This window comes from Agrilus planipennis, unplaced genomic scaffold (assembly GCF_000699045.2).
Source record: "Agrilus planipennis isolate EAB-ADULT unplaced genomic scaffold, Apla_2.0 scaffold78, whole genome shotgun sequence".
Classification (NCBI taxonomy): Eukaryota; Metazoa; Arthropoda; class Insecta; order Coleoptera; family Buprestidae; genus Agrilus; species Agrilus planipennis.
Genome location: NW_020438928.1, coordinates 1,222,970 through 1,238,199, shown reverse-complemented (window position 1 = coordinate 1,238,199; position 15,230 = coordinate 1,222,970). Strand labels below are relative to the sequence as shown.

At 34.9% G+C, this 15,230-nt stretch overlaps 1 protein-coding gene across 2 annotated transcripts in view; it reads left to right on the top strand.

Annotated features, from left to right (window-relative positions):
* LOC108733724 (putative sodium-dependent multivitamin transporter) overlaps positions 1-15,230 on the top strand; it is a 22,885-nt gene that overhangs the window by 3,493 nt on the left and 4,162 nt on the right. The window contains exons 1-6 of one of the 2 annotated variants that reach the window (XM_025974127.1): positions 508-746; positions 1,031-1,279; positions 4,140-4,361; positions 7,775-7,931; positions 12,837-13,020; positions 14,106-14,376. In XM_025974127.1, the coding sequence (XP_025829912.1) occupies positions 1,157-1,279; positions 4,140-4,361; positions 7,775-7,931; positions 12,837-13,020; positions 14,106-14,376 (957 nt within the window). In that variant the 5' untranslated portion in view covers positions 508-746; positions 1,031-1,156. Of the gene's footprint in view, positions 1-507; positions 747-1,030; positions 1,280-4,139; positions 4,362-7,774; positions 7,932-12,836; positions 13,021-14,105; positions 14,377-15,230 lie in introns of those variants that run through there. The other variant, XM_025974126.1, reaches the window with a different exon arrangement.

Below are 15,230 nucleotides of genomic sequence, written 5' to 3'. Positions count from 1 at the left end.
AGGGAAGTTATTTTTCGAGCAAGAAATTTCCTCAATCTTTTGTTCCATTTTGATTTCCCTTTCTTTTATTTTCTTTTCCATATCGATTTCCCTTTGTTGTATCTTCTGTTCTATCTTGATTTCCCTTTCTTCTATCTACATTTCCATTGTTACTCTGTATGCTGGGTTGCCTGTACGTGTCAGTATGATGGGACATTATTTATCTACATGCGTAACTTATTTTTCTGAAACTTATTAATCACAAAAATGTTGGGATATTATGTTTTTGGAATGTTGACATAACCAGTAACATTCATTATCGCATGAATATTTTCATAGTGTTAAGAAATTCATTGTTTTTTTTTTAATTAAAGTCGTTTTATATATACTTGTTATTCGTTAAAAAAAGGTCACATACATTTACCTAATGTTTTAATAATCGTGTAATACGTGCATAATTTATTTTAAAATAAGATTATGAAAGGATGTATTTTGCGGTAAATTATTTCTGACACCATATGCAAATAAAAAACTGTGATTATAAACTATGCTTTCTTAAATCTTGAAACCATTTACTAAAGCGTAATTACGATACAACAGAGACGTTGTTTTTATAAATTTTAATTGCTGCAGTTTATAAAACGACAACTGAATGCTATTATAGTATATTTAGTAGTTAATTTTTATTAGCAAATTAATCGCCAATTGTTAAGCAACTGGTGTTTTATTCGTAGTGTGCAACAGAAACAAGCAAATCAAATATACTGGTAAGCGGTTTTCACGTGCTGAGTTAATGTTTTTCGATTTGTCATAAAACAACCGGATTATTAAAAAGAATATATTTTAAATAATGCATCTAATTATGTAATCATTTTTCTGTTAAAAGATTAGTTTTTTAATTTCGGCTTTTATCTCATCTTTCAATGTTACGTCATTTATTAACAACATGCTTATCAAATTCTGAGGATTAAAATTGATGCTTTAATTCAGTATTTAATTTACTGAAGATTATGTTATCAAGTTTCACGTTACGTTTCACGTTGATTTGCAGGGACAGTAGTTCACTTGGGAATAAATCACCTGTGTACTTAATAGGCACATGCAACAATTAGAATTTTATTAAATAAAAAGTTATTGGAAGTATATAAATTAATAGAAAACCAAAAAAATTGTAAAAATGACAGTGGAATTAAATGTTTTTGGTGCATGGGATTACGTCGTGTTGGTGTTAGTTCTTCTCATCTCGGCATCCATAGGAGTTTACTACAGATTAACAGGTGGAAGGCAAAAAACAAACAGGGTTTGTAACATTATTTTTTTCCCTTTTTTTTATCTATAATACTTTATTTTAAGTTGTTAAACTTTTATTTTATTACTGTTATTTTTTACCATTTATATGTAATTCCGCAAGATAATTTCAACGAATGTATTTGCGGGGTCGAATATTCTCAATCCTGTGGGATCCAGGTATTGGCAGGATCCTGTGAAACGGATCTTGACTTTGCAGGCTAAGCGGCAGCGAGAAAAACCGTCATCAAAGAATAAAAAAAAATAAAACAAATGCGTCATAATTACAAGTTGAAACTGGCAAAAAATCTAGAAATTTACCTGTCGTACCTTTACTGTACAGACAAATTTATTCTTTTTGTATCAATTACCCGTAGTTCGACGACAACCAGTTTTATTAATTCGTGCGTACCCCCTCGCAGAGTGACACGCATAAATTTCGTTTCTTCTCAATCCTGCAAATCCCGCGGGATCCTGTTTCATTGAGCGAGATTAGTTTATTGTATTCCCTAGTAATCCTACTTAACACGTTTCGCAAATATATGTGCGGTCAAAATTTCTTAAATCGAACATCCTAAATGCAACCAATTATGTTCGAGTTAAAGAAAATTTGAGTTAAGGAAAATTCCAGTTTTAACGTCAAACTTTAATTTTCTTTTCGAAGATATAACTGGGATGATCAAAATTGGCATAGTTCGCAGTAAATTATCTGTGCGAATGGATATACCTTTTTTCTTGTTTTTACTTGGGACTGCAGCCCCAACAAGTAGTACTCAGACCTTTGATGTGCAGTATTCGTTCACTTGCGATATTTTCTTTACCAATCTGATTATTCCACATTTAATGTTTAATTCAAATATTGCTCTTTTTGTTTCTCTAAGAAGCTGAATGCCAAATCGCTTGAAATACGTGACGAACTTTGGCTTTCCTCAAAATTTGCATCCCGGTTTGATGTGATTGTGAGAAGTATTTGCAGATGCTTCCAATTGTCACAAAGAATACTTTAATTGATAAACCATAAATAAATTCGAAAAAGAACACGTGTTTGGAACACGGCGTTGTATGGGTGCGAAACATGGATAGGGGGCGCGTCGAAAAAGAAAAGGTTAGAAGCCTTCGAAATGTGGTATTATAGGCGAATGATGAGGATAACGTGGGTAGAAAAGGTTAGAAATGAAGTGGTATTAGAATGAATAGGAGAACAGAGGACTTTATGGAAGTCAATAAGAAATAGGCGATAGGTTGGTAGGACACCTTCTTAGGCATGAAAGTCTGGTCAGAGACATATTAGAGGCAGAAACTAGAGTTAAGAGGAGTAGAGGTAGACCTAGATTAGATTACTGTTCACAAATAGTTAAGGATGTGGGTTGTTCTAGTTTTAGGGAAATGCGAAATTTAGCTCAGGATAGAGTGGAGGTACGTGTCCAACCAGGCTTAGGACTGACGACCTTATGATGATGATGATGATTACTTTCTACTGCATGGACCGAAAGTAATTTTATTTGATGGTCAAGGCAGAGAACACGAGGTAGAAATGCTACTGATTTCGTAATTAAAATAGCTGCTCAATGGGACCGTGGAGCTTTTCTCCTGGGAAGGAGGATTCGGCAATTTCTCCATTGCTGTTCGCTAAATCCGCCACTAATTCTTAAGTACGATAGGTTTGTTTCGTTTTTTTGGCCATTGCTCTTAGAAATTACTTCCAATTTCCAATGATAATGGTTAAAAAATTTAATAGTTTTCTCTTTTCTCGAGTACACTCTTATATTCATGAGCATTACTATCGTAGATTGAAAAGATGTCAGGTAATTTTTCAAAGGCGTACTCCAATTTCACTTAAAGATTTCCCTAGCATATTAAGTATTTTGAGATATGCGTGTTTGTTTTCTTAAATTCCTGAGAACGTTGAACTTTATTTAAAGTCCGATGCTGGCAACATGCTCAAATTCGGCTTGTCTGCATCTCTTTCTGTTACACATTAGTTGGTGTAATGTTATTCCTTTTTCTTTGTTAGTGTCCGCTGCAATTCCTACCTGACATCTCTTTTCTATGCTTACGATATTCCCTGCAATGTCTGTCGTGAGTACAAGTAGGCGTTCTGTCAGCAATCGTTCTAGTGTAGTTAGTAAGCTGAAAGAAGGAAGTAAAATGCTACAGTTTTTATTGCGGGGTATGCCAATTTTGAACGTCCCAACTGTACTTTCAATTTCGCTCAGATGGTTTTAATAGCATTGTTGGTATTAAAAACTGCGAACTAAATGTTCGTTTGGTTATACATATTGCGAAGAAATATTGGGTCTCGTTCACACATAGTGGGCAGTTCTGACAGAATATATATGTATTGCACCCTTCCTGCTGCTTTTGGTCAGCTGCAGAATATTGCTACAAATTGTGAGGTTCGACAAGTTGATATCTTTATAGAACTTGTCCCAAAATGTAGCAATTTTCTGAAGGTGCAGTTCATTATGTTGTTTGTAGAAATACATATAATCGCAGTTTAAAAAAATTGTTTCAATTTTATTATCAACACTTTGGCTAGGTTGTGGTGTGAATTAGTATTTTTGATTAGTAATTCACATTTCATTTATTCAAATTGTTAAAATACCCTGAACATATAATTTGTAATGCAACTACTCCTTGCATTACAATCCGCCTAACGTTGGCTAGCCCCTTTTGAAACAAGCACTGCTGTTGAAAGTCTAGGCGGAATTGAAAGTAGCGGTTTATTTTAATTGGGCACGATCGACATGTCAGCATTACCCATCTACCATAATAAGGCTATGTATAGGCACATCATTAATTTGTATTATGGGACAATGGGGGGACAATCGTGTCTTATATTGTACAGATAATGAATGAAAAACCGATTTTAGGAATACCTATTGGCAGATGGAAGTATGGCTATCACCCCAGTAGCGATTTCTTTAATGGCTTCTTTTATGTCTGCCATAACCCTTTTAGGAGTGGCCAGTGAAAATTACACTTACGGTGCACAATTTGTAGTTATAAACATATCCTACGGGATTTTTACTGCTCTTGCAGCGTACATGTACTTGCCAGTATTTTTTAGACTTCAAGCAACTAGCGCTTATGAGGTTTGTATAATTGAATCTGCTTGCAACTGGAGTTTTATCCCTTTTTTATTATGAAATAAGTCTATTTACATACGGACTACAAATGGTACTGTATTTGTAGTACCTAATTAAAAAATGATGTTTGTTTTTATGTAGGTATGCAGATTTTTACATATGGCTCATATTTCTAGAAATTTTTTTTTGAAAGAATATGAAAATGTTATTCCAGTATTAGTAATAAATGAATTATTATTTGGGCCTAAAAAAAATAAAATTGTTTTTTCAAGTAGTCACAACAGATAAAGGAAAAATATGCAAATTTTAAGGTAATTATTCTAATTATGTTATCAAGTTTCACGTTACGTTTCACGTTGATTTGCAGGGACAGTAGTTCACTTGGGAATAAATCACCTGTGTACTTAATAGGCACATGCAACAATTAGAATTTTATTAAATAAAAAGTTATTGGAAGTATATAAATTAATAGAAAACCAAAAAAATTGTAAAAATGACAGTGGAATTAAATGTTTTTGGTGCATGGGATTACGTCGTGTTGGTGTTAGTTCTTCTCATCTCGGCATCCATAGGAGTTTACTACAGATTAACAGGTGGAAGGCAAAAAACAAACAGGGTTTGTAACATTATTTTTTTCCCTTTTTTTTATCTATAATACTTTATTTTAAGTTGTTAAACTTTTATTTTATTACTGTTATTTTTTACCATTTATATGTAATTCCGCAAGATAATTTCAACGAATGTATTTGCGGGGTCGAATATTCTCAATCCTGTGGGATCCAGGTATAGGGCAGCGAGAAAAACCGNATACGTAATCCTAAAATGTAGCATCGTGCTACAGATGGCGTGTACTGCGCCATTTGTAGTATTTTCTAAAACGCACTGTTAAGACAGCAGGTAAAAGTTGGTCTGTGTTCTGTCGGAGCTGTCTGCGACGCGCTGATGAGATCCAAAAAGATCGAAATCGTGATCCGCGCCTGGCAGTTTCGACAGAATACAGACCACTTCGAGTTATTTTATACAAACAAATATGATTAATGAAAACATTTATTTGTGTTTAATTTAAATAACAAATACATACATACATACGTATTATCCAAAATTGAAATTTTTATTACATTTATTGGCCAATTGTTAGATAAAGAAATTAAGTATTAAACAAAATTTTATAATATTAGAAAGAATAGGAGACCAAAGAAGTCAATAAGAAGTATGTGAGATAGGTTGGTAGGACACTTTCTCAGGCATGAAAGGCTAGTCAATCAAAGACATATTAGAAGCAGAAACAAGAGTAGAAGTATACCTAGATTAGATTACTGTTCATAAGTAGTTAAGGATGTGAGATGTTCTAAGAGTAAATCTTTATATATATATATATACCTACCCCAAAGTCCAAATGGTGCCAGGATTTCTGGGAAGTTCAAATCGGTCTAAATAAACTGCAGCATTTGGGAATGCTGTCCATTAAATTGTTTGCAATCACGCACTTTAAATAACGTAAGGGAATATCGTTTGAAAAATTAATTCGTTTTAGATTTGTGATGAAAAATTCAAAGTATTAATGTATTCCAGTGGTAACCTTAAATTCCAAAATATCTTATCCTAGATTTCTTAAATTCTCGTGCATTAAAAAACCGAATAACTCTTTTGTTTCTAGAAATCGTTTACGCGTTCTTGCAATTCGTTACTCATTAAAAACTTCGTAGTAACTCATTCTGTGTTTTTCATGTGTTTGTAATAGTTAATCAGTAAACTTTTGTCAAAGATTTTCTTTATTTTGTTGGTACATTTTTTGCTTTTGTACATGTCTTTCTTTCTCAAGTCTTTCAATTTCTTCAATTCTGTTGAAATGCGTCAGTGAACCATAATCAAATCGAGTCCTTAGAACTTACATACATAGTATTGATTACGCTGAGAACTGAATGTTACCATAACAAGCTGAGGAAAATAACCAATTCGTACAGATTAGATTACTGTTTATAAATAGTTGAGGACGTGGGATGTTCTAGTTTTAGGGAAATGCGAAGATTCGCTCAGGATAGGAAAGAGCGGAGGTGAGTGTCCAACCAGTCTTAAGATTGACGGCCCTATGATGATAATAAAAAAATAGTGTTGTTTATAAAATTAAAAAATATTTCCAAAATTTGAGCCAATTTGAATTTACCTACATAAGAAAAGAATCAGTGCATCACCTAATGTCTGGATAATTAGCATCTTGCTGCAGTCCAAAATAATCCGTTCATGCATCATTTATTTGTCTAGTGTTTCGAACTATCAATATCATTATCATAGATGTAAAAAAATGGTTACGATGTAGGTATTTGAAATAGGAAACACAAAACATAAAACGATTTCGTATTTGAAATACAATAAAATAAAATGCTTTGAAATTGGCGAATTTTCGGTATGTATTAGGAAGTCAGATAATTCAGGATGGAAGGAGCAATAGAGGTATATAACAGAGGGTAGCACAGGGTGGAGTCGCCTTTAATAAAAAGAAGTCACTTCTATGCTCGCGAATGGTTAATTTAGAAATTCGAACAAGATTGTTAAAGGTGTATGTTTGGAGCACGGCGCTGTACGGGTGCGAAACATGGACAGTGGGCGCGGCAGAAAAGAAAATGTTAGCAACGTTCGAAATGTGGTGTTACAGGCGAATGATGAGGATACCCTGGATAGACAAGGTTAGAAATGAAAAGGTGGGAGAACACAGGCTGCTATGAAAGTTAACAAGAAATAGGCGAGATAGATAGGTAGGACATTTTCTAAGGCATGAAGGGCTGGTAGGAAACATTAAAAACAGAAATAGGAGTTAAAAGGAGTAGAGGTAGACCTAGATTAGATTATTATTCACAAGTAGTTAACAATGTGGGATGTTCTAGTTTTCGGAAAATGCGTATCCAACCAGTTTGATGATGACGATGATAGGTAATATGTAAATAGTAGCAACAGTTCAGGTAAAATAAAAATTGATAATAGCTATGTTGCGAGATATCGCGTTATTCATTCATTAAGAGGTTATTTAACTTGATTCGACTACAATGGAAATTAAGCCATTGTAGTTTGCATTTTGTAGACTAAATTTAAATACAGACAGAAGTTATTATTTAGAGAAACGAGTTAAACATAGATAATTGAAATAGAAATTGTGCATTTTGTATTTGTGCTTTAAGTAGAGCTATTTTAAGGAATTCAATTTCTGATCAACATTATGAGCTCTACTGTGTGAATGTTTAAGTAATCCTCACAAGATCTGGCTAAACTTTATGCTCGGATTATCCAGACATTACTGTGTTTGTTTCCTTTATAATAAATAATTAAAAATATGATTGAAAATGGGATAAATTGAATTGAGCTGGGAGCAGATTTTTACCTTCTGACTTAATTACTTGAGTGGATACTAGATTTTTCATTTGTAGTACTTAGAAAAACGATTTGGAAAAACAGCAAGATTATCAGCATCTATATGTTATACTTTACAAATGGTTATATATATGGGTATTGTTCTTTATGCTCCAGCTCTTGCTTTGGAAGCATTGACTGGGATTAGTATCACCGCTGCGATCTTATCAGTTGGTAAGTTCGAAATAATTTTTGCGATATCTACACCAAATTATTCATTTCTCTTGTGAATCCGAAACTGTAGGTAACACGTATAACATAGGGTGGGCGCAGTATAAAGACTGTAAACCAAGGTCGGTCAAACTCCGCTCCTAACGCTCCTAGGTGCTCCTGCAAGAGCAAATGAGAGATTCTTTTTTCTCTTGATCTAAAAGAGACAGGTGTAGTGCCACAGGCATACTGTCGAACGATACCTGTCTTTCTTTCTCCATAACCAGAACCAGAAGGTTATGGTAGTACCAAAAGGTTATGGTTATGGAGAAGGTTTGGTTACGGAGGAAGAGAGACAGGTGTCGCTCGTTTGCATCTGTCTCGGTTGCGAATAATGTAGTTGCTCCTAAGAAGTCAAAGTTTGGCCGGCTCTGTTCTATACAACAGAGCTGGGCAAACTTTGACTCTTAGGAGCCGCTATCTGAGGTTAGCTTGGCTCACTCCATACCCTTCAATGAGTACGAGAGAGTAAGCAATAGTAACCCATATTGCTTTGTCTTTTTCTTCTCTCTTCTATTCCCATAGCAAGCCCCTTCATCCCGTAGGAATGCGAAGTCCCTCTCGCAACTTAAATAGTACTTACTTACGAAAATATTCTAATGATCGTCCTACAGCTCAGGGGTAGCGTGCCGGTTTACGGTCGCAATACTATTGGGCTCGGTTACGGAAGAACTTACCTACGAAATAGAAGGGATAAGCAAAGGAAACAATCATCTCACTCGTACTCATAGGAGCAATGAGGAGTTTCTCGGCTATACCTGAGGAGCATCCGGGAATCAAAAAAGCCGCGTTTGCCCGGCTCTGTTATATATTACAGAGCCGGGCAAACTTTAAGTTCGTAGGAGCCGCTACCTGAGGTTACTTTGGGTCACTCCATACACTTCAATGAGTACGAGAGAGTAAGCAGTAATGATTCATATTGCTTTCTCTTTTTCTTCTCCCTTCCACTCCCATATCAAGCCACTTCATCCCTTAGACGAGCGAAGCCTCTCTCGCAACTTAAGCAATACCTACAAAAATTTTCTAATGATCGTCCCGCAGCTCAGGGGTAGCATGCCGGACTACGGTCGCAATACTATTGGGTTTGGCTATGAAAGAGGGGACACGCCTACGAAATGGAAGGGATGAGAAAAGGAAAGAATCATCTCACTGGCAGGAGCAGGAGCAATGAGGAGCTCCTTGGCTACATCTGAGGAGCACTCGGGAGTCAAAAGAGCCGAGTTTGCCCGGCTCTGATATAGTAGGTTCACTCCTTTGATCTGTCTAAAATACCGACATTATTTGTAGTCCATCACAAATTAACTTTATATGCGCTGAACTGTTACATATGATATATATTTGTACTATGGCTTCTCATGACGCTCTGTACAAGCCAGCCCCTGCTTAGTGGGGAACTCGTAGATGAAGTGGTGAGAAGTATGAGAGTGGCTGGGATGTGAACCTACTGTATATGTATAGAATCTCTATATTGTGGTGTGGATGTCCGCCATACATACATATTTGTATTACCTACAATATCTTGTGTAACTTAATTGCGCTTTGTCTATTTTATTACTTCCCTTTTACTTTTCGTAAATGCTGCTTCCCTTCTTCTTATTTTTCGTAAAGACGTGAATTTGTCGTTATATGAATAATTTATAGATACCTACTGTACTTTTACGGAATTTAGTCGCAAAAGAACTTGTTGAAAGCCCGCTATGAAATGATCTACAAAAATTTTGGATCATTGAGGGTACGTAATTTATTATCTTAAACATGTCAAAATAATGACTTTAAATTTACTGTTACTTGGAAGATTTTTTGAAGGTTGCTTTAAAAATCTAGAATTCAATTACAAATGACAAAATATATTTTTTAATTTTTCAGTCCGACACGTGGCAATCGTTGGTTTCACGAGGACTAAAACTTTATTAATAACTGTTATATAAAAAACATAAAAAATGAAACGAAAGGATTATTTTTCAATAATTTATGTGATTAACCAATAAATGATATTGTATAAGTAAGGCAAAAATTTCACTGAAGAACATAGAAATTATGTATTTCTCTTTGAAAATGTATAATTTGCTGAACGCGTTAAAGATATTTTTTCAGTCACGTCTATCTGAAAATATAAGCTGCTTTGCTTGAAAACTGCCCTAAACTAACCGAATTCTTTAAGCGTAATATGCCTCAAAAACTTAAATTTACATTATTTTACTATTTATCAATAGACGGCTGAAGATATTTGTACGAATTTTCAAAAGATAATGCCACTTTTGGTTCTCAATTTGCCACTGGTGTACGAGGGTGGATTGATAAGTTTCCGGCCTAACCAAGAGATGACGCCACTAGGCCTACCTTGAGGTGACATTCTATAGTACCATCCTTGGATAGCTTGTAGCTATAGTTTCAGCCCGATCTCCTTGCTAGTGTAGGTTTGACAGCACGCTGAACAAGACGCCTCTGTGGTTTTCGTAAAAATGGAAAAGCAGGAAAATCGTGCTGTCATCAAATACTTTTATTTGAAGGGGTTAACGCCGAAGGAAATTAAAAAAGAGATGGACTCAACACTGGGGACATCCTCCCCGTCATATTCAACCGTTAAGCAGTGGGTTTCCGAGTTTAAAAAGGGTCGTGTGAGCACCTCTGATGGGCCTCGCTCAGGACGCCCCGTTGAGGTCACAACTCCAGATATGATCGAAAAAATTCATCAAATAGTGCTGGGAGACCGCAGATTGAAAGTGCGTGAGATAGCTGAGACCTGTAAGATGTCATATGAACGTGTGCAACATATTTTGCACCAACATTTGCATATGGAAAAGCTCTGTGCAAGATGGGTGCCGCGTTTGCTAACAGTCGACCAAAAATTGATTCGAAAAAACATTTCTACCGCAAATTTGTCATTGTATAAGCGTAATCCAAGCGAATTTTTGCGTCGATTCGTAACCGTTGACGAAACGTGGGTCCACCACTACACTCCTGAAACCAAAGAACAGTCTAAACAGTGGATTGGACCAGGGGAACCAACTCCAAAGAAGGCAAAAACAATTTTTTCGGCGAACAAGGTTATGGCTACTGTTTTTTGGGATGCAAGAGGTATTATATACATTGATTACCTTGCAAAGGGTAATACTATCACTGGTCAATACTACGCAGACTTATTGCAACGTTTGAGCCACGAGGTGAAAATTAAACGACCTCATCTGGCGAAGAAAAAAATCTTGTTTCATCACGATAACGCACCAGCGCACACGTCAATCGTTGCGACGGCTAAAATCAACGATCTAAAGTTTGAATTGATGCCGCACCCTCCTTACTCTCCAGACCTAGCCCCGAGTGACTATTTTCTGTTCCCTAATCTCAAAAAATGGCTTGGCGGTAAGAGATTTGCGGACAATGAAGAAGTAATCGAAGCTGTAAATGGTTATTTTGAGGAGCTTGACGAATCAGTCTATAGAGATGGCATTAATAGACTGGAACACCGCTATGAGAAATGTATCAGCCTTGGAGGAGATTATGTTGAGAAATAAAAAAAAAAAATTTTTAAAAACCTTGTTTTTCTTGGTCAGGCCGGAAACTTATCAATCCACCCTCGTATGGTTACGGGTGCTTTACATTCTGTATTAAAAGTTTAAGACAAGGCGGGTGATTCTGTTCATTTTTATTGCATCATATGACTTATACATTTGTATACTTTCGTTGAGTAGTAGATAGAATAAAAACAGACAATTAAAAAAAATTTTATCAATGAGTGTTGATCAAATCTTCATAAGAACGATGATTTCCACACGTCGGATTTAAAAATAGGAAAATATATTTTGTCGGACAAAACGGTACAACAAAAGGACTGGTATGCAACAGAAGAAAAGTAGGGAAAGGGAGAATATAAAGATAGGAGACGAAAAAATTAGAAGTGGTTGATGCAGGGTTCTGTACGGGTGGGGAAAGTGCACGGTGGAAACAGAGTTAGAAGTATTCGGAATGTGGTGTTACAAGCAAATGAGGATACCGAGGATAGAGAAGGTTAAAAATGAAGAGTTGTTAGAAAGAAAAGGAGAACACAGGGTGCAATAAAGTCGATAATAAATTGGCGAGATATGCTGGTAGGACACCTTCTCAGGCATGAAGGGCTGTAGTTAGAGACATATCGGACAAACTTATGAAACACCTCACACCTGGAAGAATCCAAGATAGCGGCTTATGAAGCAATTTTGATAATATATAGGCTCGGGGTTAAGGTCTCCATTAAATGCCCTGTCGAATGAGGAACAGAACAGAACAACAAATTTTTGAGTTACACCTATAAAATTTTCCTAGATTTACTGGACTTTGTTGGAAAATTGACGGACAATATTTTTGATGTTCTTTTAAGCATTCATCTAAAAGCAGCTTATCATCAGTAAATCTTTTTGAGTCGTTATTTTGGTATAATGAAGGTGGTAGATACCCTTGGTGATCGAAATTTTGTCTTATCATCATCAACTTGAAATAACTTTTCGATTTTGACCGACTACAAATTTCTTCAAATCAATGAGGAAAATATTTTTGTTGCTTGTTGTTTGAGAAAATTTGTAGTAGGTCAAAATCGAAAAGTGATTTCATGTTGATGTTGCATATTAACATTGACCACTATTAGTAATTTAAAACAATGTCTTAAAATTTTTGTCGAACAATTTTTTCCTCGCGAGATGCAAAAGTACAGCGCCTTCAAAATGCATGTCTTTCGGAAAGATGGAATGAGAAAGTCGCGACTTCGAAAATTTTCGTGAAGGAAAAGAAGTGTAATTAAGCTACACAAGAAGATATAAGAAAACATTTATAATTGCACTTTATGTCCGCGGGTACCATCACCAACAGAAAGGGTCGCTTAAAATTTTGATCTTTTAGGCATAGTTTGCACATTTTATTCGTCAATTGGAGGTATGAAAGCGGTGCTAATGACCGATGTGTTTCAATCGATTCTAATGTTTGTTGCTGTTTTTAATGTTATTATCGGAGAATGGGTGAGAACTGGGAGCCTTGGAGAAATTTGGAGGAGGGCGGTAGAAGGTGGAAGAATCAACATGTGGAAGTACGTATTTTAATTTAAGTGTTGAAGGAGATTCAAAAACTTCTCAAAGTCCTTATACTTACAACATACTGAAAATTGTTTCAAACAATACTTGTTGCTCCCTGTTTCAATAGTCGAATTTTTACTGTTCAGGTTGTACAGAAAATAAGAAAAAGAAAGAAGAAGAAATATTAAAGTAATTCAAACATTTGAGTATCGCCGCTACCTTTGGCATTGCTGTATTTTTGGGCATTATGGGCACAATTTTTCTATATTTTCTTTTGACTGGGCTCATAATGTCACAATTAACAATGCTACCATTTAAACGAAACATTTTTTTTCTTTTTAACTTTTGAACATCCTGAATATTAAGTTAACTGTTAACTGATTAATATTTTTAATTACGGCTTGTTTCTGCAATCATATTGTATTTTCCGTATCTATACAAGATAAAAGTTTTAACTGCAGACGATGCAATAAAGGTAAGTACACATGTGTAAATTTTTTCCTTTAATTTTTTTAACCTTTAAATCGTAAAATTTGTAATGATAAGCAGTAATGAAATTTAAAAGATATTTTATCGTTTATTTACTGAATTACCTAATAATCATAAAGAATATGTCAAATGGTTTTAAAGAAGTGATAGTAGATTAAAGCATTGGTAAAATTTTTTTAATTACTTTTGGTTTTGATGTAGAATTATTTTAAATAAGAAATCGTGTAATATTCGATCAACGTATTTCATATAACGTAAGAAAAAACTATTGCATCAGTCGGGAATTGAACCAGGGCTAGCCGTGTATATGCTCGCCTGCCAGGCGACTTGATTTCGGGTCGATATAATGCCGTTTTTTTTTTTATCTGTCTTAACGGCAACATACACAAATCACAAAACATCGCCACCCGTCCATTCTCCATCTCCATCCTTGGCTGTATAATGCGACACATGGTTACAATCAAAAACCGAATGAATCTGTAGGTTCATGTCATTCCTAAGTACCTATACTTTTCACTCCCGCTTTTTATCATTAATGCCGAAAAAACGTACGACAAACTTCGACGTTTACGTATTGACATGATGATTTGAGACAGATTTTCTTTTACAGTTTTAATCCAGATCCTACGGTTCGACATACGTGGTTTTCATTAATTATAGGTGGCGGTGTAACGTTCCTTAGCCTTTACGGTGTAAACCAAACTCAGATACAAAGATATTTAACACTAAAAAGTTTAAATAGAGCTCAAAAAGCCTTGTGGCTTAATTGGCCAATTCTGACGGCCCTTAGTTTGTCTACTTCTTTCGCTGGCCTCTGTATTTATTCTAGATATTACAATTGCGATCCCGTAACTGCTGGTTACCTGTCACGTTCAGATCAGGTAAGTTGAAAAAATATATAAAATAAAGTGATATCCCTATTTATAGGGCATTGGTAAATTCGGCCGGTCATTACGACAGATAGAAGAATTCATTAAGTCAAAATGTAAATTCGGTCGCTCCGTTCAAATTTACCGAAAATTGACTGTCTTTCGGCTGGAAAAATTGTTTCTATATGTTTATTATTTATTGGAGAGCACAATTACTGTCTACATATTGCTTTAAGTATTTAGTTATTCAAAAAAAGCAATTAACTAATTAAGAGACTACCTACCCCTCCCACAAGGGGTTGTTATCTATTATATGTATACTAATATTATAAGACAGTATGTAACAACATTCTAATCATCCGCGTTTGGTACTTAAGATGTTGTTTTTATTTTCTGCGTCTATTTACCACAAACCCACCGAATTTACATTTTATTTTCTAGGACTACCAAACGTTTCTGGCTGAATTTACCGCTGTAATTAACAAAAACTCAATTAATCGGTCGAATTTACAATCGCCGTATTTATAGTGAATTATGAATTATGTTTGTAAAAAAACTATGAATGCAAAAAGTGCTTTTTAATTTACATTGTGGATTGTAAGTAGGTACAAAGCAATCGAGGAGTGTAAGGTTTTTTCTTAAATAATAATTATTAAACTAATAAATTATAATGATATGCTTTGCTTTGGGACAAATTTGCGAAAAATACATAAGAAGTGTAACTGAGTGACACAAATAACCGTAAACATAAAATACTTATTGTAAGAATACTACCTAATACAGAAAATTCTAAACAAATACAATTAAAATCATAAATAGAATAATTTAGTAGGTAATTCCTAAAATCATAAATTATATAATATTAT